This window comes from Epinephelus moara, chromosome 11 (genome assembly GCF_006386435.1).
Source record: "Epinephelus moara isolate mb chromosome 11, YSFRI_EMoa_1.0, whole genome shotgun sequence".
Taxonomy (NCBI): Eukaryota; Metazoa; Chordata; class Actinopteri; order Perciformes; family Serranidae; genus Epinephelus; species Epinephelus moara.
In genome coordinates, this window is record NC_065516.1 from 26,699,112 (window position 1) to 26,724,295 (window position 25,184).

General features: G+C 42.3%; 1 protein-coding gene across 6 annotated transcripts in view; it reads right to left on the bottom strand.

Moving 5' to 3' along the window:
* Nucleotides 1–25,184, bottom strand: part of phldb2b (pleckstrin homology-like domain, family B, member 2b) — a 40,841-nt gene that overhangs the window by 14,777 nt on the left and 880 nt on the right. For 3 of the 6 annotated variants that reach the window (XM_050056424.1, XM_050056421.1, XM_050056423.1), the window contains exons 2-8: nt 16,908–16,964; nt 16,640–16,763; nt 14,730–14,828; nt 13,706–13,789; nt 6,980–7,099; nt 4,607–4,791; nt 3,008–4,240 (exon numbers count right to left, since the gene is read on the bottom strand). In XM_050056424.1, coding sequence (XP_049912381.1) covers nt 3,008–4,240; nt 4,607–4,791; nt 6,980–7,099; nt 13,706–13,789; nt 14,730–14,828; nt 16,640–16,763; nt 16,908–16,964 — 1,902 coding nt within the window. Of the gene's footprint in view, nt 1–3,007; nt 4,241–4,606; nt 4,792–6,979; nt 7,100–11,198; nt 11,471–13,705; nt 13,790–14,729; nt 14,829–16,639; nt 16,764–16,907; nt 16,965–23,370; nt 23,448–25,184 lie in introns of those variants that run through there. The other 3 variants (XM_050056422.1, XM_050056426.1, XM_050056425.1) reach the window with 3 other exon arrangements.

Below are 25,184 nucleotides of genomic sequence, written 5' to 3' on the forward strand. Positions count from 1 at the left end.
TTTTGTGCTATTTCACACTGATTCTGACATCTTATTTTTCTTCATATACATGCATTTGTGTTTGCAAACTGGTTAAAATAAATGCACAACTTGTTATGTACCATACTAGAGAGAGAGAGTCACAGCAGCTCATCTAGTATTATTTCTTTCTGTCATAAAATCAAGTTTCCAATGCTCAAGTTACCTGGGGAAGCATCGTGGAAGTGAATCCCTCTAGTTAAAATGTCCTTGTTTAGTCCAAAATACACTCTGTGCCATCCTATTTGTTGTTGTTTGTAATTCACATACTCAAGATTACTATATAATTTGTGTAGTCTAGAAAGTATATTTCTTCTAACTATGAATCCCTGGAGCAAGACTTCCCCTTCCCACAGTCCTGCCTGCCTGAACACAGCGATATGGGGGAGCTACGGAGGCTGCACAGAGTCAAAATACCCCCTCATAGGTTCAGCAGTTGCTTCTCTGGAGGGAGAGGTGTGTAAGCTACATGGCAAGCCTGTGTGTGTAATATTAGAGGCGGAAAGAGGGAAGTTAGAAAAAGAAGAACATGGAGCAGAGGTGTGCGAATGTGTGTGTATGAGGGGGAGAGAAAGAGTAAGCTAATGAGAAGGCAGACAGCTGTCAACTATGATCGGATGTGTGCACAAGAATGACTCAGGACACAGGAATGTGTCTTGTGTGTACTGCCGCTAAGGAAACAGGACACTTTCCAGGGAAATGTGCTCTAGGAAGGAATCTGAACCAGGTGAAGTTTGGACTATGAAAGTCTTAAGACAGTTATCTGCCAGATTAGAAAACCTGAAGAGAGATATCCTATTTAAGAAAAGCATTCAAGTACTACACATACATTATATTGCTCATCATTTAACCAGTTATTTTAGAAATTAAACATAAGACCGTTATTAATTTAAATCAACATAAAATAATTAATCAGAATACAATTTGTTTACCAGGGGAATAATCTTTTGTATAGATGTGTGAATGCACAAAAACAAACCAACAAACATATAAAGCCCATTTATAGCGTGTAATGTGAACCAGGGGCTGAGGCAAAACAAGCCTGTCAGTTTGTCACCTTGTTCTATTCTAATAGACACAAGCCTCTGTGGAGCCCTTAAAGTAATCAGCTGTCAACTAGAGAAAGACAGACGGAGAGAGGGAGACACACTGAAAAAAAAAAAAGATGGAGATAGAAAGATGGAGAGAAAATCAAAGACAGGAAAAATGGCAGGAGAAAGTGTGAGGAAATAGAAAGAGAGGACACAAGTTAGGAAATATGAGCCGGGGCTTTGGGCTGACACATAGTGGACAAAAAGTGGAGCGCTGGAATTAAAGTATTCTGATCTCTCTAACCTGCTGCTTTTCAGGTGAAATAAAAAGCAGAGGGAAATGGGGAAAAATGGAAATCAATCACACTCTTACTTTAATCTCTCTGTCTCTTTAATCTGTCTTATTCTATTCGTCATGATCACCTTTCAGTGCTCCGTTTTTAGTAGCCATTACAGTTATGCTTTGCTTTCAGTCCTGTAAACTCCAAACTAGTTACACTAACAAGACATAATACAGTACTATGGTAAATGACACTTTGTAAATATGGACTGATGGAATAATAACTTAATCTTAACCAAACCATATCAAATGTATTAAAACTGCAGATCCTAAATGTTAATCTTGTTAACTGTTGTTTCCCTTCCTTTTGTAGGATGCAGGTTTCCTGTAGTGCCACTAGAGGGCAGACAAGGTTAAGGCAATGCTTTCCCAAGCTTGAGTCTTGAACACCGATTCTGCAGGTGGCTTTCTCACAATGCTGTTAGAATCAGTTAGGATCAATCACTCAAAGCTGTAATTCGAAACATATTTTAAAGGTATTGATAATTTTGACACTTAAATACAGATACTCAAATAACTGTTTGATTAAGCCAATTAGAATACATCATTTACTGTACCTGACGAGTGGCTGTTATTTTATAGATTGGGGCACAAACTAAAAACAAATGGTTGTAAATCAATCAACTTCAAATGCAATGTGGCTGGGTTTAAATAAATGTTCCTTCTTGACATTAAAGTGCACTCTGATCAGAGAGGGAGTGGCAGGTCCACACTACTCCATCTTGCAAATATTACTACAATCAAAAATATCTGGAGGCCAGCTGAAAGCCACTGAGAAGCTTGTGAAACATAATTTGGTTTGTACAGCATCCAGAAAACGATTTCTCACAGTCACCACTTTACTTAGCAGAATATGACTGTGTGAAAGCGAGAGCGATTTACAGAGGGAAGGATAGTGGCAGTACGAGTCCAGCTGTCATTATTATATGCTGTGCATCTGTGTATTTATCCACCTGCTACACTACAACTCTGCTCTCTAATCTTCTTGGTTTCACTAACCCACATGTGACTGATGTGTTCTGTGGCTCTTCAGTGGTCCGAACCACACTGGGCGGACCTCCAGATGACTGACATAAACACGCACCACACATACACGTACATGCATACACAATCCAAGCACAAGGTTAAGAATAGTCCTGTTAGTATGGGCTAACTGCCAGAGGCATCTGTGGAGTGGTGAACCTCAGTGTGTGTGTGTGTGTGAGTGTGTGTTAAGATCCCTGGGAGAGTATGTTTGAGGGGACAAGGAGGAGGTTAACGTGAAGGGATGCATTCCTGAACTCATTCCACTTTATTGTGTGCCTTTGTGTGATTGCATGTGTATGCAAAACAATAGCAATCTTCCACTGCAAATTTGAACATGTTCCCCTATTTTCCTTCAGTCATCTTACGAGAACAGAGTGTTCACCTGCAAACAGTCTGTCCATCTGTAAGCTTAACTAATTTACACATTACACTACAGGATGGGGTCTGTATCATAGGTCACATCTATACAATGTCATGTGATCCAAATGACAACATATTTCCATAATTTGAATATGCAGACACTGGGGACATGAGGAAAATTTGGTGTCCTCTGTTCAAACAGAGAAAGCCACGTGAGCAAACACAAACTCACCAGTCTCTCCACTTCCTGCTCACGGAGTCTCTCCTCTTTTTGGTGTTGGTGGTAGTCGGTCAGTTCCTCCTTCCCACTCAGTGAGCTGATGCTCCCCCTTCTTTCCCTGAAACCTCCAGGTGGGGTCACTCCTGCCTTTCCAAATGACTGCTTCCTCTCGCCCAGCCCCATCCCAGGTTCCAGCCCCGCCTTCCCAAATGAAGACCTCCTCTCTCCAAGTCCAAGCCCCAGGCCACCAGAGAGCTCTAAGCCCACCCCTCGCCTCTCCCTATCCCCCAAAGTCAGGCCCACTCCTGGGGAGACTCCACGGTTGGCCACCCGCTCCAGCTCTGGGGGGCTGGAACTGGTGGAGCTGATGGAGCCAACAGAGCTAGTGGAGGTCAGGCTGAGTTTTTTGGCCACTCGAGGAGAAGAGGAGCCCCCCGCTCTGGATGGGATGGTCACATCAGGTGGGGTGTTTGTGGAAGAGATAGAGGGGGTAGTGGAGGTCGAGTTCTTAGGGGAAGAGAGTGAGATAGACACAACACTTTCTCCTTTTGTGGTCTGGATTTGATTCCTGTTGGATGAAAGCTGGCTAGAGTTACTAGAGTTGTGGTTGAGGTCAGGGCTGGCATTCTGGCTGTTGTTGTAATGATCTTTGCTAAATTTGTAACTGCCAGCAACATCGGAACGCCGTGGGGGGAGCATTGACAAGGTCAGAACTCCGTTGTTGTTGTCACTGGGGGACTGGGAGGGGCAGAGGCGTGGCAGTGAGCGGCTGTGCCCTCCTCCCATCATACCACTTAGCGAGCCTGCTGAGTATTTCCTGGTTCTGCTGCTGGGCGATGGCTCTTGGTTGCCGTAGCTACGGCGGCCAAGACGGGGGCTTGAGGGCATGCTGGCTGCACCTCCTGTTGATGGAGTGCGGGATGAGGAGGAGGAGGGAGGAAGAGAGAGGAGGAAACTGTTGCTACCATCAACAGAAGTAGAGGAGCCGCCGCCATTCCATGTGGACAGTAAAGAAGAAGAACCCGGGTTGTGCAAACGCCGGCCATCGCTAATGCCGTAGTTGTCCTGGTTGCGACTGCTTGAAGTGCGGGAGGTCAGAGAAGAGTCAGATCTTCGTCCAGGGGAAAGAGGGGGAGCAGATTTTAAAGACATGGGTGCACGATCTGAGCCATAGAGACGTCTTGCCTGTTCCTGGTAGGATGATGAGGACGTGGTAGGACTCGTGATAGGTGTGGTGGGGGGAGACTGAGAGATAAAATAAAAATATATATATATGTTACAATAGAAAATACTTAAAATGCAATCTTAACATCTTAACATAATATCTGATGCATAAAAAATATAAGCAGACCTCCACTCAAGCTTTGTGACAGAAACAAGAGTTACGAGTAAATCTTGTGTTGCCTGCCACTACACTGTAGTGGACTACAAGATAATGGGTAAACCCTAGTTAGCCATGTTAAGTCCTGTAGATAATAAGTAAACCCTAGTTAGCTCTGTTTCCCCTAAGACAAACATCCAGGCTAACCATATAGACTCTACAAGCTCTGCTGGGGCATTACGTAGAAAGCAGCATAATAAATCCTGAAGTGGAGCTAAATGATGGCTGACCTGTGTCACGCTGAAGTAGGAGGGGTTCGCATTCCCATTGGCTCTCAGGCTGTTCTCCAGGGCAATCTTCTTACGCTGCAGGGTGTCCATCAAGTCCCTGAGCTCAGAGGCTGAGCGCATGCCCCTGGCACTGCTGGTGCCGCCCACCACCGCATGGCTATAGTCACTGCTAAACTTCAGGTAGTCTGGAGGTGCGGAGAAAGTCAAAATGGAAAATAAATTAAATGCAAAATATGGGTAATATGCAAATAAAGGTTAGCATTCATGGGTAAGAGGAACAGAGAGGAATATGGAGTGAGACTGTGAGCAATGAGAAAGGAAAACTAAGGGCAAATACAAGTAACTTGCAATGTGCAGTGGAGATTCATATATATATATCTAGACATGGACGTTACATTTTTCTCTGTTCAGTTTGTGGAAAATTGAGAAAAAAGATCAGCAACAGGAAAAGAAGAAGGGAGAAGAAGGAAACGAGGGAGGAACACAGAGTCATAAATAGTGGCAGAGGAGAGAAAGTGAGTAAAAGAGCAGTTGTGTATGTACCTGAAGCTACAGCTATTCGTAGATGGGGCTATTGGCAGAGCAAACCCAACCCAAACAATCTGCAACTGGCAGCAAATCACCCAGAATACGAGTCAACCCCCACACACACACACACACTGCACAAAACCATCCATTACATCCAAGACAAATATTTTAACTCTAACTTGGGTTCAGTTCCTTGAGAGTAGGATTTTGGGAAATGAAAAAGACCACAAAATATTCTGGAATACCCTCAAGGGGCCCCCCGCCTTTCCTAAAGCCTTTTATTTAAAGCAGTTTCAGCAGTAAGGGGGTCTTTTTCCAAACCTCAACTAAGTCCGTTTTAACTTCCTTCCTGCTAAATCTTACTAAGACAAATCAGACAAAGACTATTTTTGGTAAAGGATTGCTGGGGTTGGAAGGAGTATTTTTGATTGATAGCACTCGTTCTGCTTTTTTGTGCAGAATTTAAAAAAACAACAACTCTGAATAATATCCTGTCATCAAAAATGCAGGTAACACAAAGGAGAGGATAGGAAGAAGCAATATGTGAGAACCTACCCAGTGTTGTTAATTCATCTGCGGCTTTATGTGGAAAAGGAGCTATTACAATTTTCAAGCCTAGACCACCCAGTGTTTAAGTGTCACACACGCCCACACACACCAAAAAAAAAAAAAAGCTTTCCTACAACTGAAAACTGTGGCTCCGCCTGAGAGAAACACACACGTGTGTACATGCCAAGAGTGTGCAAAAGTGTTGAAGAATTTAAGCATACGTTAGAATGTTAAATTACTACTGCTTTGTTGAGTTATATTGTCAGAGAAACTGGAGTAACTAAATGCCCTTGTTGTAGCTGAATATAAGCCTGTGTGAGAAAATGTCAAACAGTACATGGTGGAGAGAAATGGGGCAGAAAATGAAAGACATCATAAGACCTAGAAACACACAGACACACACGCGCAGGGTGTTTGTGTCCATACATGGGCAGAATTATGCCGGAGGCCTGGTGTGCATCAACTCCCTTCTATCGTGACTATTCTCCTCCATGCCCAGCTTCTTTTGCTTTGTGTGGCAATCTTCGTTGTAGGTGCACGTGTTAAGAGTGTGAGTCTTGGCGATCTGGAGGATAATAACTTTCTGTTTGCAAAGTGTGTGTGAAAGAGATGTGAGCCATTTCTACAAAAACATCAGAGAAGCAGAGGAGAGAGGAGTGCATTCCTTATGTCTAGAAGTTTAAAGAGCAAGGACTCCACTGATTATGGCACATACACACACACAGACACACACCTTGCTCAAAGTCTGATCAATCACAAAGAAGACAGCGGAGTCCAGCTGTATCACCATGGAAATGCACAGGCACCAGATGACAATAACATTCCAATATGCTTTGAATTTAAGGTTTAGCATGTGTGACAGAGAGCGTATGTTTAGGAAAGACAGATGTGAGGACTGAAAGACATACCTGCCTCCACCCTACCCTTCAAGCTTTCTAACACACGCACTCAAGACTAACATCCCAATGTCACACACCTGTGTGGGTCACGACTACCTGTGACTTTACCTTGAGGTCCCTGCCAGGGCACAGGAGCAAACATGTTCATGTCAGATGTACATAAGGAGAATAAAATGATGAACTATAAGCAGAGAGTGGGTGAAAAGCAGATAGACGAGATGATGAAAAGGGAGAGGGAGGAGGAAGATGAGTTGGTGATGTCGGAGAACAAAGACAGAGAGGAGGATCAAAGAAAAAGAACAGGGATCAAGTGCAGGTTATGGGTCAGGAAAGGGTTTTACCAGCCCCCCTTTCTGTGTGTGTGTGTGTGTGTGTGTGTGTGTGTGTGTGTGTGTACCTGTGTTGTAGGCTAAAGCTGACACGGGGCTCTTCTGTGGAAGCATGCTCTTCATTCTGTTTGCCTCCTCAGGGTGATTGAAGCGGAAGAAATAGGACTTACCCAGACACAGGGAATAACCTGGAGAGAAAACACACAGACACACGGGGTGAAACTAGAGATACAGCTCATACTTACTTTGACTGAGGTTGAATACAAAGCAAGTTAGACAACAGTGCCATATATATTAGGGATACATTATACACTACATATGAAGAGGCACTCATAAAGTACAGCTTCATATTGGTATGAGCCTGGAGTATTTATTCACAGCCAGAAACACAGTCTCACACACACTCGTGCACAGCCAGCCATTCCAGACCACAGTGTTTGCTCTGGCCATCAATTAGGCTGAGAGGGCCAGGTATTAAACAAGATGTCAGGGTCACAACCTCTGTAATACACACAGACAGCCACAGCTGTCCAAATACCTCAGAAGGGAAGGGAGAAAGACACCAGTGCTGACACACACATAGGAGATCTGACGCAGGGAAAGTGAGAAAGTAGACAGCAAAAATAAGAAACAAAGAGACCACAGTGATGCAAAAAGGAGAAGACAGCAAATAGGAGAGTAAATCACAAGACTGGCTAATAAACAAAGAGTTCCCCTCTTATTTGCCTGTCTTATCACACACACATGCAATCTCCTTTCTCGCTTCATTCTTCAAACCTCCAGCCCTGGAGGTAGAAGGTTCAGATAAGCATTACAGTAAACCCCCACAATGTTAGCATGTGTGTAATAGGCTAAAAAAAAGCACCTCCTTAATAGCTCCATTACAGTTACATCAGATTCCTTGGACCTGAAGTCAGACACAGCTACTGAGGCAAGAGGGGGGATAGCGAGAGGGCGAATGGAAAAAGACTAAATGGAAAAATGTCAGTTGTTTTTCTTTCTTTCCCCCCCCCTCTCTCATTCTCATCTCACTTTTGCCTTTTCCTTTCTTACTCGTTTCCCCAACACCTCTACTGAAACATCATGCTAAAAGCCTAATTTCAGATTATAGTTTAGTTTTAAGAGGTCGTATCTGTCTAGACGTGGCCTTAGTGTGCCGAGAGAGCGGATTCTTTACTGCCATCAAAGCTGTAATTTCTCAACACAGGGGGGGGGGGGGGGAACGGGACTGAGTGCTGTGGTGAGGTGGAGCTAACACCACACACATGAAAACAGTGTAAGAAATGTTTAGTCTGCACAGCTGGACTGTGAACTTCTCAAATACATACTGGTGTAAACACAATCTTACAGGTTTGGGTGCAAACTGTGAAGCAGGGGCACTGTGACAGAGAGATCTAAAGATGTGCGTCTTGCGAGTAAAATAAGAGAGAAACACACACATGTTAGCATGAAGGTTAGTGTGAGCAAGATCTAATAATATGTGTTTCTCACTGTCAGACATGAGTAATGTGTGTCTTCAAAATGTTGTGCATGCTGTGTGTGTCAGTGTGGGAACATGTCGCGTAGCAGTGTCTACCTAATGACTCACAGTAACTCTCAGTATTTAGCAGGACAGCAAACACAGAGGCACAAGCACACTCACACACACACTCTTTGCCAGCAGTCAGCTCTTGTAAAAATCTAATTTCCTACCCTCAATAGCCTCACCATATGCCACCTTTAAAGTGGAGGGTAAAGTGTGTTGCCCTGATTTGTTCACAGCCCCCACCCCTCGTGTCTATCTAATTTCCTCACAGGACCTCTTAGCTAACAAATGACTACTAGCTAATCCTCTCCTCCTGCACATCTTGGGCATAAACAAATAAAAGCAGTGTGTGCGTGTTTGTGACAGAAGAAAAAAAGGGGAGACGGGGGAATTTAGCAACAGTATTTTAAAATGTAAAACCAGCTGATTCAACTTTTAGATCTCCTCTTGCTCTTTCAGACACACAAAGCTGGATTATTACAGTTAAACAGAAAAAAAATCCTGACCTTTCCCTAACCCTTACTCCTAAAATACATCTCTGATTTAAGTACAAGGGAGCTCACAGCATGCGCTACATCCAACCAAAAAATGCTAATCTTAACTGCTTGCATACAAACTAAATTTAAGTCTGCTGTCCTAAATAACTTGCACATAAACACATGCCCACTGCCCTCTGCACACACACTCACAAAGACATACCAGGCACAACACATTTTGATCTCATTCACGTGTTTACTTGTTTGCCAGCTAATTGAGTTTGCCTCCCACGTCAAAGCATGCACCCCCCCCAATACACACATGCACAGACCCTCTCCAGCGAAACTGGAAATTAGTCTGTATATACATTTATGGGGATAATTTAAAGTTTGTGATCTACAAAGTCAGACCTCAGAGTCTTTGAGGGCACAGATGTAGGAACCGTATCACGTCTGGAGCCAATTTTTGTTTCCATGTAGATCAGAGCGAACTAAACTACGCTCTCACCACAATGTTATGGAAGGGGAAACTCAAAACTGTTTCTCTATTTGGTTAACATAAGTGGGGGAATCAGCAAATTGTGACCATTGGGTCAGAATGAAAAATAAACCAATGAAGATCCCATGTCGAACAGGATGAAACTCTGAACTGAAACTAATTGGTCAGGTTTGACATGCAAAGTAATCACAAGAATCACAAGTAATCACCAAAAAAGATGCCCTATGTGTTTTACCAAGATACATAAACTATTTAAAAAACTGGCTGCCTTCAAAATGTTGCTATGATCCCTTCAGTCTACATGGTACCAAAAGCTGAATTTACTCATTCATGAAAAGATGCATACACACAAGGTCCCAGTGGGAGTGTAAATTGGCCTCAAAACCACAAATGAACCCTCTCTGGGGGACAAGGGTCCTGCAGTAACATCATAAAAAAACAGACTGGTCTTTCTCAGGGGAGTCCGTGTGGATTAGTTCAGTCAGTCACTCGCACTTTCTCTCTCTCATATATACACACACACACACATATTCTGGCTCCTCATCAGAGGCTCAGTAGATATCTGGTCTGTGCTTTATCTCAAATCTAGTCCACAGAGCATCACTTCATTGACCCACCCCACTTCTCTCAAGAGAGGGTTGCAAGCCTAAGGACAACCACGGGTAAACCATAAACTACCCCTAATCTATCACAGAGAAAATACATAAAGATAACACAAAAACCACACTCATAATATGACTTATTTCTTATTTATCTGTTTTTTGTTTTGTTTTGTTTTTAAAAAAAAGCCCAAATGTGCTCGAGGCAGCCAGAAGAAAGACTTGCGGACACAATAGCATCCAGGACAATGAAGCAGGTTTTGTTTTCAGGTGTCAGGTAACATTAACACTGAACCCGTCCTCACAGCCATGGGCTAGTTCTCTTTGTCACATGCAGCCACACCAGTATGTGAACTTGGCTGCTAGTTTACGACCCTGAGGCATGCACACTATCAAAAAGCAGCAGCAGCCAACAGGTTGAGATGGAACACCTCAAAAAGTTGGCTGCGAAGAGGAAATCTGACTTTCACCACTGAGCGGCTTGAACCGCATTGAACAGCAGCACTGATTCACACCTCCACCCCTTAAACAAAAAGGCATGTGCTTTACAGTCTTATATCATTCCTGACATGTAAAAAGGCTAATTAAAAAAGCGTATGGTTGATAAATAAAAACAGGCAGACATCAGCTCATTTTCAGATTAGTGCAGCAGTATTTCCATTGATACATGGTGACAGATGGGACAGATGGGACAATCAGAAGGGCTTTCTTTTAAAGGAAAATCAATAATATCTGCTGATGAGCAAATGCTGTTTATCCTGGGTGATAATAGAAGCCAACCCTGCAGATTTAAGTGTCATGAGACAAAGCCTTAAATACACACATGTGTGGACTGATGGGGATAACATTGCTTAACCTGTTCAAAGAGCAATGAGGCTGGCTTCAAAACAGTATGCTCACAGAAAACATGGTAGATAACATTGATTTGAATGTGAAACAGCCATTCTTAGCATCAAACACACTCACAACAACACATTCACATAGATAAATAGCATCTCAAGGGAAACTACAATAGTTTACTACATCTGTAAGGTGTTTGGCGTCGTAAATAGGTACAAAACACTAACGTATTTAATTCAGGAAAAGGTAAAAAGTTCGTAAAAACAGTGCCTGAGAAAATGTTACGGCACTTTGTTACGTTGTTTACAAGAGCTAACGTTAGCTTCATTTTAAAAAACCGTTACAAACCGTTTGAGTCCCATTCAGTGAGCACTTATCACGACCACAACGACTTGTTTCTTCCCTTTAACGTCTAACAAATGTTTATGACAGGACCTTAAAATGCCTCCTTCTAGAAATGTAAAACAGAAAATAAAAATATATATATATATATATACACTCCTGCCGGTCCCTGTGTCGTTATCTGCCTCCCTCCTCAGCTGTGATATCTCCTCACCCCGCTTCACTCCGTGTGGAAGAAAGTTCACTGATTTACAATCCACGAGTCTGAGTACTGGACTGTACCAACTCTCGGTAGAGAGGGGGTAAGATGCTCAATGTTTATCGAAACGAATGGTGTTTAAATACTGTTGACAAATCCAATACCACTGTTGTAGATTAATAACACTAAAACGACTATTTTAAAAGGAAAAACACGTGTAAATAAGTAAAACCACATGTAAACTATCGGTGTGATACGCCAACACCCCTATTTGCAGATGGTAGGGTCACAAGCTATTAGACAGTGAGGTATTTGGTGGACGCCCCCTCAGCCTTCCTTTGTCTACCTACCTATTTTTTCCCTGTTTTCTTTGAAATACCTTGGACGAGTGTAACCCAAAACAACTGGGCTACAGAGACTCACATACAAAACATATTAAACTGATGGCTTTCTTTTATTACAATGACAAACTAATTCATTTAAGAGGCAAATAAACTGACTTCTGAAACAAAGCAACAGTTGACAAAGAGCAGATTTGGGGGGTATGCTTGGCAGACTGACTGGCTAACTTTGCTCCCCTGCCTGTGTCAAGGGTGCTCTCACCAACTGTTTCTTGTTTCTTTTAGATGCTTTGTTATCTGCATGTATTTCAACACATGAACCCATTGACAGCTAGAGCACTGCTTTTTATCATGCGTGCAGATGCGTGTGTGTATATAGCCTCATTTCCATTGCATGGTACAGCAACGAGAGGCAGAGTGGTTGTTGGAGCAGCTGTGTTTTGTTCAGCAGCTTGATTTGCATTTGCTGCAGACCGGTGTGAATGCTGGGAGATTGAGCTTTAAATCCAAACTCCATTTAAATGCTATCGGAAATGCAGAAATAGATGTTATCCCTAATGGTTTTCGCAGTATTTAGAAAGATCAAAGCCTGCAGTTATAGGGCTTGTCACTGTTGTTTTTCCTACATGATGATTTCCGTTGTCATCATTGGAAAGCTTATTATGCAGTATGAACACATTACTACTCAACAAGTGACTTACAGCTGTTCCAGTGAGTTGAAAGTGAAGCTGATGTGATTCCAGGTCAAGCTCCGAAGTCCCAAATACAGAGCAGATCACTTCCTAAACATAGCTAATCATCTCCAGACTGCCCCACAGTGTGCATGTGTCAGTGTGTGTGTGTCAGTGTGTTTGTGTGTGTGGTTAGACTAACTCAACCCAGAGCATCTGAGGCCAGTGGATATTCCTGAAAGATGTTCACTCTTTCTCTCACTCCATAATTTTCCTAACCATGCCCTTTTGACTTTTTTTTTAAAAACACCCCTTTTCTCTTTTAGTCCTTTTCTCCACCCCTGCGACTTCACAAAGCCCCGGCATCGTGCGTTTACACAGACCAAGATGATGTCAATATTTGAATCAGCCAGGCACAGCGAGAAGATAAATAGGCCTGTCAATATTTAACTTGAAATGGCTAGGCCACACAGGACACAATGAAAAAGGAGGAAAGGGTACACAGAAAGGATGGAGAAGCAAAGTTCAGAGCAAAAACAGTGAAACAAGGAGAGAGCTGCAACTGTGTAGGCAATCTGGCAGAAGAGAGAGGGCAGTTCGACAAGAGGTAAACAGATCAGGATACTGGCAGACGAAAAACAGACACGTGGACAGAAAGATAAGAAAATACATGTATTCAAATATGGGAGGATACCATGTGTGTGTGTTTTGCAAGTTTTCTGCAGTCTGCTGTAACAGAATTGGATGTGCAGTGTGCGCTCCGCAGTTGCTGGAAGCTGTGACTCACTGTAGCAGCAAGCTGATCCAAACCACAATGAATTAAACCAAACCAGAGGTGCACACACATGCACTACATCATTCAAAACACACACACAAACATGTGGAAATGCTCACACACACACACACACACACACACACAGGCCTATACATTTATGTGAAAACACACACACACACACACACACACACACACACGTTGTTTCCATGCAGAACGTCAGCACAACGTTAACTGTGCCCATATGATTCATACACACACCAAACGGAATGCAAGTTAACCAAACCACAAACTAACCACTCTCTCTCTGTCACACACACACATGCACACACACAGGAGTTATGAAATACAGAAAGTATGCACACTCCATGCAATTAAGTCAACTTTCACTCCACCTATTTTAACGACCAGTAGGTGGCAATATATCAAAGCATGTACAAGTGTGGCCCCAACACCCGATATACTGTATGGGCGCTTTCTGTAAGTAAACTGAGCTACAACAAGTGTGTGTGAGTGTGCTTAGATCTTACCCTGTGTGAGTGGTGTGGGCACAGTAACCTGTACTCCATCCAGACTGCAAAGGTGACCACAAGGGTCAAGGGTCACCACCCCTCCTGTGTTACAGATAATGATGAAAAAGCAAGGTATCAGTATACCTTCAGTGCAACGTAAAGCATCTGTACATTTCTACATCATCACTTATTCAACAGCGCCTCGCTGCTGAAAGATCACTCCTAACTATTTTAATTATAACGTACACACAAAGCCATGCTATTTCTATCTTCACTACAAGGCTTCGTGCTGAATGCTTAGCGAAGTAATTATACAGGATGTATCACACAGGAACAAAAAAACAGTGTGTAATCAATCACTCTACCTCTCTCTTTAAAAATCACTTTCTTTCATCCACACCATACATTGACAATGTACTGAGAGATATCCAGCTTTAAAGTTCATCCAGTCCTATATTTATCTTGAAACACATTTCACGAAACAAGTTTTATATCTAAGTTCGGGAACAAAGACCACGCCTCAATGTCATCTAAAGGTAATTAAACACACCTTATCTGTCTCCCCTTAATCCCCTTTTCTTAATGACTCCCCCACCCTATCTCAACTGCCCTGGTTCCGTTGCACCCTCCTCCCTTCAGCTGACACCTGTCTGCAACCCTCATTACCCCCACCTTCCTTCCTTCTCTGTCCCTACATCCCCTACATCATACCTTCGACCCTCATCCCTTCATTCCACATCCCTCGAACCTCTTCCCTACTTCCCTCGACCCTCATCCCCATACCCCGGTGTGGTATGGTAATTCCACTCTGATGCAACTTTGTTATATTAACCCTCTTAAAACAAAAGACTCTGAGAACGACTGAACTAAAATGAAAAGCCTTGTTATTTAAACAAATCCTTGGCCCACACCTAGCAATATGCAGATGCTAACTGGGTAGCAATTTAAGTACACATTTGCCTGTCCCAAAAAGATAACAGTGTTAATTCGTCCGCCTGCCAATATTATGAATTCATTCCATAGAAAGTGAACTGACATCAACCTTCATTGAAGATGAGACAGTGCTCTGCCTCGATGCCAGGCCCCTGGATGGTGATGTCCTGGGGAACTGGAGCATCTTCTCTGCCGATGCGGGTCACCCCTGGAACATCGAGCAACACACAATAAAAATTCTAGAAAATTGAGATTAACTTTGATTGATGATGTCTCCAAGAAAACCTGATTACTCGTAGACAACATCTTTACAAGTAAAACTAAACTAGCGCAAAGATGCACATGTCTTTTTGAACCATGTGTGGCCTGTGAGCCACATTTATAAGGAGTACTTCAGTATAATTAACTTGAACTGTTTATTCTTTTTGGAGAAAATAGACCCTCAGTTCTCCTTAAATGGCTTTTCACATTGTTGGCATTCCTCACTGAAATGGAAGGGCACAACAAGCCAGGCAACTGTGAACGTGTGTGCAGTGTGGTAGAGGTTATCCAAGAAACATAATAATGTCAAATATTCCTATCATTTTAATACCATCCACTGTGTAATACTGTAAATCATAAGTGGCTGATATCACACTTAACCAACCACTTCATATGCATTACTGTGGACGTATGACTGACTGTGGTTAATAATTTATCAAACTGACCGCAGCTTTATTTAAAAAGGTCAAAAATCCATCCATTTAAAAGCCATTACAGTTTTCCTCTGCACTGTTCTCACGGCCGAGAGGAGGCAAAACAAAAAGTGTCTGTCTCTCTGCATTAGGGACATAATGAGAGCTCTGTGATTCCCACAAGATATGTTAACTGTACGAGTGTATATGGGAGTCAGCGGTGTTAGCCGAGGACAGACACTCACTTACTTTTAATGCTTTTAATCTACTGTCAGTCACTTTGTATTAGTATCCCGTCTACTGTCTGCAGGCTATTGAATTATAATAAGTCCTACAAGCGTGCCTCTCGTTATATCATGTCGTAAATCTCCATATCTTCGCTCCCATCTCTTTGCTATCATGTGTTTGGCTAACTAACTGGAATAGTAATTAAGCTGTGGCACCAGGGCTTGCTGATGTAATGAATGAATGTGTGAGCATAAGAGAAGGTGAGAGTGAGAGTGCAGCCACCTGTGGATGGCTGATGATAGAGAAACTATAAATACGTTTAAATACACTGCAGTGATGTCACCATAATCATCTAGTGTGTGTGTGTGTGTGTGTGTGTGTGTGTGTTTGTGTGTAAGCATCATGTGTGCCATGTTTGAACTTATTTTAGTGCGACTTCTCTGAGGAATAGTGTAGATTTCAGTCTTTATTTTAGTTTAATGGAATGGTGCTCTCTCTCTGTCAGGCAGCCATAGCGTGAGTCATCTCTCTTTTATAGTTGTTTGGGTTGCAGTCTGTAAGCGCAGTGTTGTCCTCATTTTTATACGGTTAACTTTGGGTTCAGTCAGCGCACTAACCAGTAAATGGGGTAATTTTCGTCCCCATTGACAATAAAAATAAATAACCAGGGATGTAGTAATTTGTTTAAATATGTGTTTTCGGTCCGAGGGAGCCTTGTGGGAAGAAGCTATGTTGGCTCCCTGTCTTGACTTTATTGCGACCCAGCATTAAGTATCACTTTCCCCAGTCATAGCCCCCCCTCCCACTTCTCCAGTAACCATGGAAATGAAACGATGGGTGGGCGGGGAGAGGGCAAAAAGAGAGGGGAAGGGGAGCGGGGGAAAGGCAGGGAAACAAAGCAATGAGGGAGGGACAGAGAGGGAAGGGAGGGGACTGTAAAGGTCTGGGTTCACCACAGGTGACAGCTTTACATGACTTGTGAGAAATTACATTCATTTAAAAACTCAATGATCCTGGGCATTTGGAAGACAGGGGAAGATGAATGGTTACTGTATGGCCTGGTAATCCTAACCCAATATGTGAGTGTTTCTCTGCTGCAAGTGTGTGTGTGTTTTACCTTCTTTCAGTGGCAGCAGGGTGATTGCTATACTCAGCCTCCCGCTCCCCAGGCTCACCAGGTGAGGCGTGGCTGTCTGGACCTTCAGCCCCTTTCCAGTGTCAATCAGGTCCAGAGGTGGAGACTAGAAGCATCAGTCAGAGTGGAAAGGTAATTCTAACCTTTATTTATTTTAAGTACAGTATATAAGGGAAATACAGTATTCTAAATGATATAAAATGTGTGTATGTGTGTGTCTGTGCATGTGTATGTGTGTGTACTGTGTCACCTTGGGTTCAACTGGGGACATCTGATCTGACTCTGGTTGGAACATCATCTCGGAGTCCTGCAGCACGGATGAGAGAGAAGGGAAAATAAGCTCAGACCGCACATGTAATTATTCACACACTAAATGCCTATGCTGAAAATGGTACTGCATACCAGCATGTAAGCAAACATGACATATACATGTGAAAGCAGGGTCAAGAAAGTACACACGAGTTGTTGTACACATCTGCACAAATCATTATGCCCATGCACAGCTACACACACACACAAAGAAAAAAAAAACAACTGTGTCCAGCTGCCACATGAGAGGAACACTCCGTGTGAAAGTGTTCCAGAGGGAAAATACCATTAGAGAGGAAAACTACACACACAGGCACACAAAAGCTGGTTTGCAGTGGGAAGGAGTGGTAGAAATGTTCCATGAAAACAGAGTTCCCACAGGGTTATAGTCTGCCATTATACTGCCTAGTGCTTTAAATGTGTGTGTGTGTGTGTGTGTGTGTGTGTGTGTGTGTGTGTGTGTGTGTGTGTGTGTGTGTTGCACCAAAAAGCAACAGAGCTAAATGACAGTAATGTCAATCAGTTGCATTACCTACACGCCCAGTGCTTAAGTCCGGAGCAAGATACTATGGTATAGTCCAGATTGTCCTGATATTGGCATAGACATTCATAGTATCCAGAGGGTGATCCCTAATATTTTGGCAGTCCCCTGACCTCTCCTCAACACACACACACACACACACACACACACACACACACACACACACACACACACACACACACACACACGATCAATCTTTCAGATTTTGATGAATTTCACCGAGTTCATTCACGCTCCCCAGAAGGTGAGCACTTTCCATTCTCCATAAGCTTTCTTCTTGTGCCACTGGTCAAGACATCTACAAGGCAGATGCTGATCATATCCATGCTCTCAAGTAAATCATTTTATTTTTGATTGAGTGTCCAGCTCATGACAAACCTCAGAAAAATCATCAGTAAACACTTTACCAATGCTTTGTGGGGTGTAGCAGACATTTCAGCCTCAAGGGGCCACTAGTAGGACTTTAGTGTGATGAATACTCTTATTTTGTATTAGTTGACAGCGGAGTCCAAGATCAAGAAGAAAAATCAAAATGTCTTAATGGTGGGAATAAATAGCAGGACATGGGAAAACTCTGAGACAGCAGGGCAGGATCAGACTGGCAGAAAAAGACAGAATGACAAACTATAAAGAGGAATGAAAACACAGCGAGATAAGAGGAAACAAAATCAAAACTGCCTCAAAAATGTGTGTGTGTGTTTGAGTAAAAACACTCAGATCCAGTGCCAGGGACAACCCCTGCAGTACCCTACAATTCAATAAAAGGAAAAACAGTCACAAGCACAACACCCAGACGGATGAGTGAAATGCTTCACACCAAAGCAGAGATGATTACAGCACATGGGAAACCACCCTAACCACATCTCCATTTCCACCTTCCGTCATCTCCTTCCTCTCTTCCTCTTCTCTCTCCATGTTATCCTGTAATAATCCCGTAATAATATACATTATCCACCTCAGTTTTCACGATTAGTATCTGATTTGTTTCCAATACTCTTCTTTCCTTTTTTCCAACTGTTTTTCCAACTCTTCCTCCTGTCTTTCTTTCATTTCTCTGTTCTATGTGCCACCCTCGTGCCTCCTCAAACTCTCCTCTCTTTTCCTTTTTTCCCCAATCACCAGAAGAGGAAGCGCAAATCAAAGCCAGCTCCATACCACTTCCTCTAATTCAGCGCCAGCTTCCCCTCTGAGGTCACTTCCTTCGCTGCACTGACACCCTTATTGCCTTTAAACACACTCGCTCACACACTTGCTATTCTTCGCAATTCAGCCACCCTTGCAACCCCTATGCACACGTAAACATCCACAAATAAAGTCACGCATCAGCTCTTTTTGTTATCGCATGCAGATATGAGGCCTCACATTCCACTGATTTTTTTTCATCACTAGTGTAGACAAAGCAAACACGCGGTGTATGATGGCAACATCAGCCGGACAAATTGCAAAGGTGCTGCAGAGACCAGATGAAAATGGAGATCAAAGTCACATTTCAAAGTTCAGCGGGACTGTTTTGAGTATAGTGACAAGACTGTTCTCTTTTTTTCCAACCGTCTCCTCCCGCTTCCTTCCTGTATGTCCTTTCCCACCTCCTTGACTCTCCCCTTTTGTCATACGCCATCATTTTTCCACAGCTCCCACTTCTCCTTCTTTCACCAGGTGAGCTTCACTGTGGGCAGGTCAAGACAAGTCTTTGGCCTTGTTGTGCTCCAGTTTAAGCAGAGCGGTGAGGTGAGTCAACCCCCCTTCTAGATTTAGCAGATTTCAGCTCTGGTATCCTGAGGGATCTCCACAATCTCCAATCACCAAACCTGATGCTATCAGGGTGTCTGAACTAGACAGCTGGAGAAGTATGAGATTACTGGAAGGTCTAGGTATTTGCAGGCTTGTAGAAAAACTTGAATATATATAAAGATGTGCTTGTAAAGAAACTTGCTGTTATTTCCCGAACCTTTAAAGCTGTGCTAAACAAAATCTTGGAATTGCTAATACATGAAACAATTATATATAATGTGAAAGGAATCGCTTCTTGTGGCAAACCCACAGAGAATTTCCACTCGACTCTCTCCTATTTAGCGTCTTTCAGCTCATAGTTGGTGATCATAGTGGAGCATTTAGCAGCTAAAGAGCCAGATCAAGGAAATGGTAGAGACCAAAACAAAGCTAAAAGAGAGTGAATACTGGATTTACACTCATCAGCTGGTCAGAGACAAGACTCCAAATGAATGCAAATGTTGCTCTGTTTGCCTTATGTGTATGAGATGATAAGATATGTTGAAGCTGTATTTCGCCTATTGCCCCAAAGTGAACACAAAAATAGATTATAGTTGGTCTGAGGAACCCATTGAGAGTATACTAAGAGCATAGACTGTATAAAGCAATGACGCTACAACCCATAGGTTTATGGACTCCCTCTAGTCCTTGAGTCTGGCATTTTGGCTGTCACCATCTTGGTTTTTTGAAGCCAGAAGTGACCATATTTGGACAAGAGAATGGAGCTGTGGAGGAGTGAGTGGTGGATCGGACTCATAGATTGTACCAATGTCTTACAGACAGCCTGTCGCTCAAGTATTCCTGCTCATATGCGTAACTTTAAGCCTAAATAAAATGTAAACGGCGAGTTATATGATAATGTCATCACCATAATAAGACTGTAAAGCTGAATTTGGTGCGGCTTGGTACAATGACGTTCTGTAGTCTCATCTAGCCACTTGTTAGCAACCATCTTTTTGAAGACACATAGAAGTTTCAAAGTTTACGAGTGGGGTATTTACTGATGTATTTTATGCCGTAGGACAAAATGTGAAAGTCTCCTAAGCTTGTGTTATCAACAGACCTTATTTCAGGCATTGAACCAAAACCCATTTTCAAAAAACCTATTGACTTTTAGACAAAGGAACAGGGAGAGGTAAAATGCGAATTCATTTCTGGGGTTTAGGTCTCATTCTGAGAGCGCTAGCCTCCAGTGGCCATTGAGGGAACTGCAGTTTTTGGCACTCCAGCATTGGCTTCGTTTTTTTAGCCCCAGAGGTTGCCACTTGGTTAACAGTAGGACAGCTAGTGTTTCTATCTCTGGCCTTACATTAACTTGTCAGGATGTCACAGTATCATTACAGCTACAACGGAGTTTGAGAATATGTTATAATATATGTGAATAATTACTATCAGGTTCTGGTATTAAGTAACATGTGAGGCAGACTGAGGGAAAGACGGTCCAGCAGAGTAAACTTCCACATTTGATCACAAACTAACTCCTGTAATGGAGTGGAAGACTGGGGATGTTTCAAATGTATTTTTTCCTTTTATGGGAAAATATCCTAAACTCACAGCCCTGACCTACTTTTAATACTTTAATCCTAAATCTGGTTTACACCTGAACTCCCCCTTTATAGAACTGAAGACCAGCTAAGACAAATTTAAACATACATGATGTTTTTAAAAACATAAGAAGACAAGTACAAGAAACTGCATACACACACAGTCCCTCTTTGATCCCATCTGTAGAACAGCTGAGTCTCCCCAAAATGCTCTGTTTGCCCTGCATCTGGCGACAGAGATGGGGTTAGAAATGCGGGGTGATGGAAAAAGAGAAAGCGATGGAGGATAGATAGAGGACTCATAAAACCAGAAGAGCAGATCCAGCATTCTCAGACTGTTTCATTTCATACTTTTTCTTCATTCCCTCCTTTCATCTCTCTGTCCAGTCCCTCCTCTGTTTGTCTTTCCTCTACATCTGTTTAGTCTTTCTCTGTGTTTCAATTACCTTCTGTATTGTTGTTTCTGTCTGTTTCTGTTGCAGGCTGCATTCTCGGGACACTTCAGCTTGTTGTTAATGCCACTGATGTGAAACAGATTCTTTTTAGTACACTTAGAAGTTGGGACATTTAACTTGCTCACATGTGTGTGTCTGTCAAAAACAATAAGCTCATGATGTTGGGTTAAATCTTGTATATGGCGGTTTTTAGAATAAAATATATGAAGTTTAACATACATGGACAAGAAGCACGCCTCAGAGAAATGCACGAGCGGAGTTCAAACGCACATGCTTACCCAGGTGTGCTCCTTGTGTAAGGAAGTATTTTAGATAGTAAGGTTTTAGTGAAAATGCATGTTTGGGAAGTACTGAGCTGGATAAATGAGAATTTGTTCACCAATAGAACGTGAGAAAAATGTTTTCTTCATGAATTCAAGGTAACACAGGTTGACTATATACAAATGGTCATTTTGTAGGTTAATTAATAACATTGTCAGAAAACAGAGAGCACACTAGAGTGAAACATGCAACAGACAAATCATCAGGATTATTCTTTTTTACTTTTAATGCAGATAGTCCAAGTTGGCCATCTGCGTCTTCGGTGCATGTGGCTGCTTTATTTAGATAGCTTACATTGGCCTTAGGCTTGAGGGTGTTTCAAGGCAGACAGCTTCTTAAGATGATATATGGGCTGCTGGGGTATAAACTTGACCAACTAATGGAGATGGGGGTGGGAATAATGATACACTAGCTGCAGTCAAGGTGACTGTTAAGATGGTTTTAGGCGTTTTTTGCTACAGAAATAAAATTTGGCCACCTTCATGCGCAAAAGACAGTTTTGTAAAGAGCACCATGAGTTCCAGGTGCTGAGAAGTGCACAGATTTACTCATTGGTCTGGTCAACTTCTTTGCACAGACTTTGAAAGACTATATGACAGGCTGGAACTGTTACATCTGTTGCTTCGGTTCATATTGCATCTTTTTTCCCCATATATATATGCAACCTGGCCAGCTCTAAAGAAATGACTTCATTGGTGTAAAGACAACAGATGATTTCCAGAATGCTGGTTTTGGAACTGTTCTCCAAGTCTTTGGGTTTTGGAAACCAGTGTTTGCCATGCAGTATGATTGTAGAGTATTCTGTTACCGTGCCCAATATCTATATATTGTGTCGTGTTCATGTGCTTGTCTGAGTGTTGATTGTGCCTGCAGCACCTTGATGAATCTGTAATCCTGTTTCCTAAAATGTTAAGAACAAATATCTTTCACATTTTTCTCATCAATTGCTCTCAGTCTCATCTTTGTCCATTGTTTCTGATGACCTGTATCTGCTGTCTTTCCACCTGGTTTCTTCTCTCATGCTCCTGATGTGTTTCATCTGCCATTTAAGCTTTAAATGCTGTGTCTTCACCCTTGTCGCACTCCTCTCTGTGCCTGTATCTCTCTCTTTCTCCATCTCTCTGTCTCTTGCTAACATCCCCTCCCCTTACATTCCTGCATTACCCTCTCCTCCTCCCACCTGACAAAGCCGGCATTGTATCACAGATGCTGTTTAATATGGAGTCCCTCTCTCTGTGTCCCTCTTATAGAGCAACACATAGGGCTAAACAGGGTTATCTTCCTCACTTCTCTTCACTGCACTCTGTGTTCGGTGTGCAATTATGTCTTTAACAAAACTTGAATGTATGCCTTATGCGTGCATCAGCGCTAGAGATGTTAACATTCTCACACACATGCATGTAGGCTACCCTTTTAGACATAAAATACTGCTACTCTCTGTCACTGTTCCATAAGAAAGTCTTAGAGTGACTTCATCGTGTGTGGGTAAATGTGTTTATGTCTTTGATTGTGTGCGTGTGTGTTTTGGTGAAAAACCTGCAAGCCGATTAACTTGACCTTAAACCCCCGCTAAAACGCAACAAACATCCAGCAGCATTGTTCAACTTAAACTCTCTCACACTCCACTGAGCGTTTTTTTCCCCATCATTTACCAAAATGCAAGATCCTCACAGGAGAGAAAGTCCATTGTTGTTGCAGCTGACTCAGAGTTGGAGGAAATCTAACTTGAATTTCTATCGAGGGTGTGTGTGTGTCTGGAAAAGCCCAGATTACCTTTACGGCCATATGGAGGGGATCAACTGATGTTTTGGTTTCTGAGGGGCCGGATATGACAGAGAGACGAGGAGGGACAGTGAACTGGTAGAGGGACATATAAGCCACATTAGTAACATAATGCAGCTCACATGTTGAAATGATCTGTGACTACTGGATAGAAAAGAAAAGAGGAAGGCAGAAAGATGGACTTTGAGATAATAAGAAAAACAAACTGAGTGTGTCGGGGAGAGAGAAGAAAAGGAAGTGGATAAAAACACAGACCAAAGAATTCAGAGATGAAGGAAAAGAGATTACTAGTGAGCCAAGACGTTTCCCCAAGTTGCATTTCTGGCCTCCAAACAGAATGTGATCCTATACTGCACTGATGACAATCCAAGCATATACCTGGCAAACACATAAACAATAAATACTGTGGAAAGAATTTTGACAACACAGAGTAGAAATCTAATTTGCTTCAGCACACAAATGATGCTTTCAAGTGCTGTATTGTATCTGGTTTTTATGTGCACCTCTATCATAAGTCTTTAAACTTTGGTGTGGTAGTCTCGCAGCGAGTCTAGTAGCTGATAACAGCATTGGTATGTGCAGTCCTTGTGACAGAACGGTTGCATCCTCCTGGTTTCCACATCACGGCCAGAACAAACTTGACAGGTATAATGGTTTTAACATTAGCTTAGCATTCTGATTAGGCTTGGGGGGTTATTTATTTTTTCATACCTTCATACCCTCCTGACATTTCACTGGGCCATAGAGCATATGATGGTATTGGTATAAAAACTAAAGTAAACTGAAGTAGCTGAGCTACTGGTGATAGAAGTGATTTTAGTATGTATGTTTAGCCTACAATGCTGTGTTTCTAACATGCAGTTAGCAGATATCAACACATCAGTAGGCTGAATGGAGGTGATGTGTTCAATAAAATCATGTGGCTACTGAAATGCTTTGTGGTTGGAAGAAGTCAACATAAGTTATATGCGGCAATACTCACAAGCAGGGGCAAAGGTATTTTTCTTATTTACTAGTCCTGTAACGTTATCCCCACCACTCTTAGTCGCCATCTTAGCATACCGTTGGGACTTCTAAATACCCCAGTAATACTTTGATACCACCTAAGCCTAATTCTTTTTTTTTTTTCAATAAGTTATCAGTAATTTTTATTGATTTCTTATGAACAGAAAAAACCCCATCAGATTACCTTCATCATATGACTATATAAAAACATAAAAATTAAAAAGTAAATAGGATGCAATGACTGAAGAGGTTACACAGTTGTGTCATTAGACAGGAGACGGTGCTAAGACAAACTGACTACAAGAAAAAAACAAAACTAAAAACAAAATAGATAAATAAATAAAAAATATATAAGAATGAATAAATCAAACAACCAGCAGTGGGTTTGAGCCAGTATGTTGTGAGATAGTTGCATCAGGGGACTTTAATGAAGGAGATGCCCACTTAGCTTAGTATTTGTCCACCTGACTGATGAGCCTAAAGGAACCCATGCCTAATTCTGATAACATTGTTGCTGTAATGGCACCACACATGGAGAATTGTAATACCCTCTGTGATAAAAACATTTACACAGAAGATGTAAAATGCTGTGGTTGGACCCGTCGAGGGCAAATCTACAACCTCATAATTACACTACAATCCAGAGCCATAATACGCAGTATACAACTTGTTTCCATGCACATTACTGACAGCTCCACATGACCCCAGTGCAACACCTTATATCATTTCCTCACTGGGAAATCAAAAGTAATAAGGTCTTCATTAGACATCTGACATGTTAATAGAGGTGGGAGGTGGTA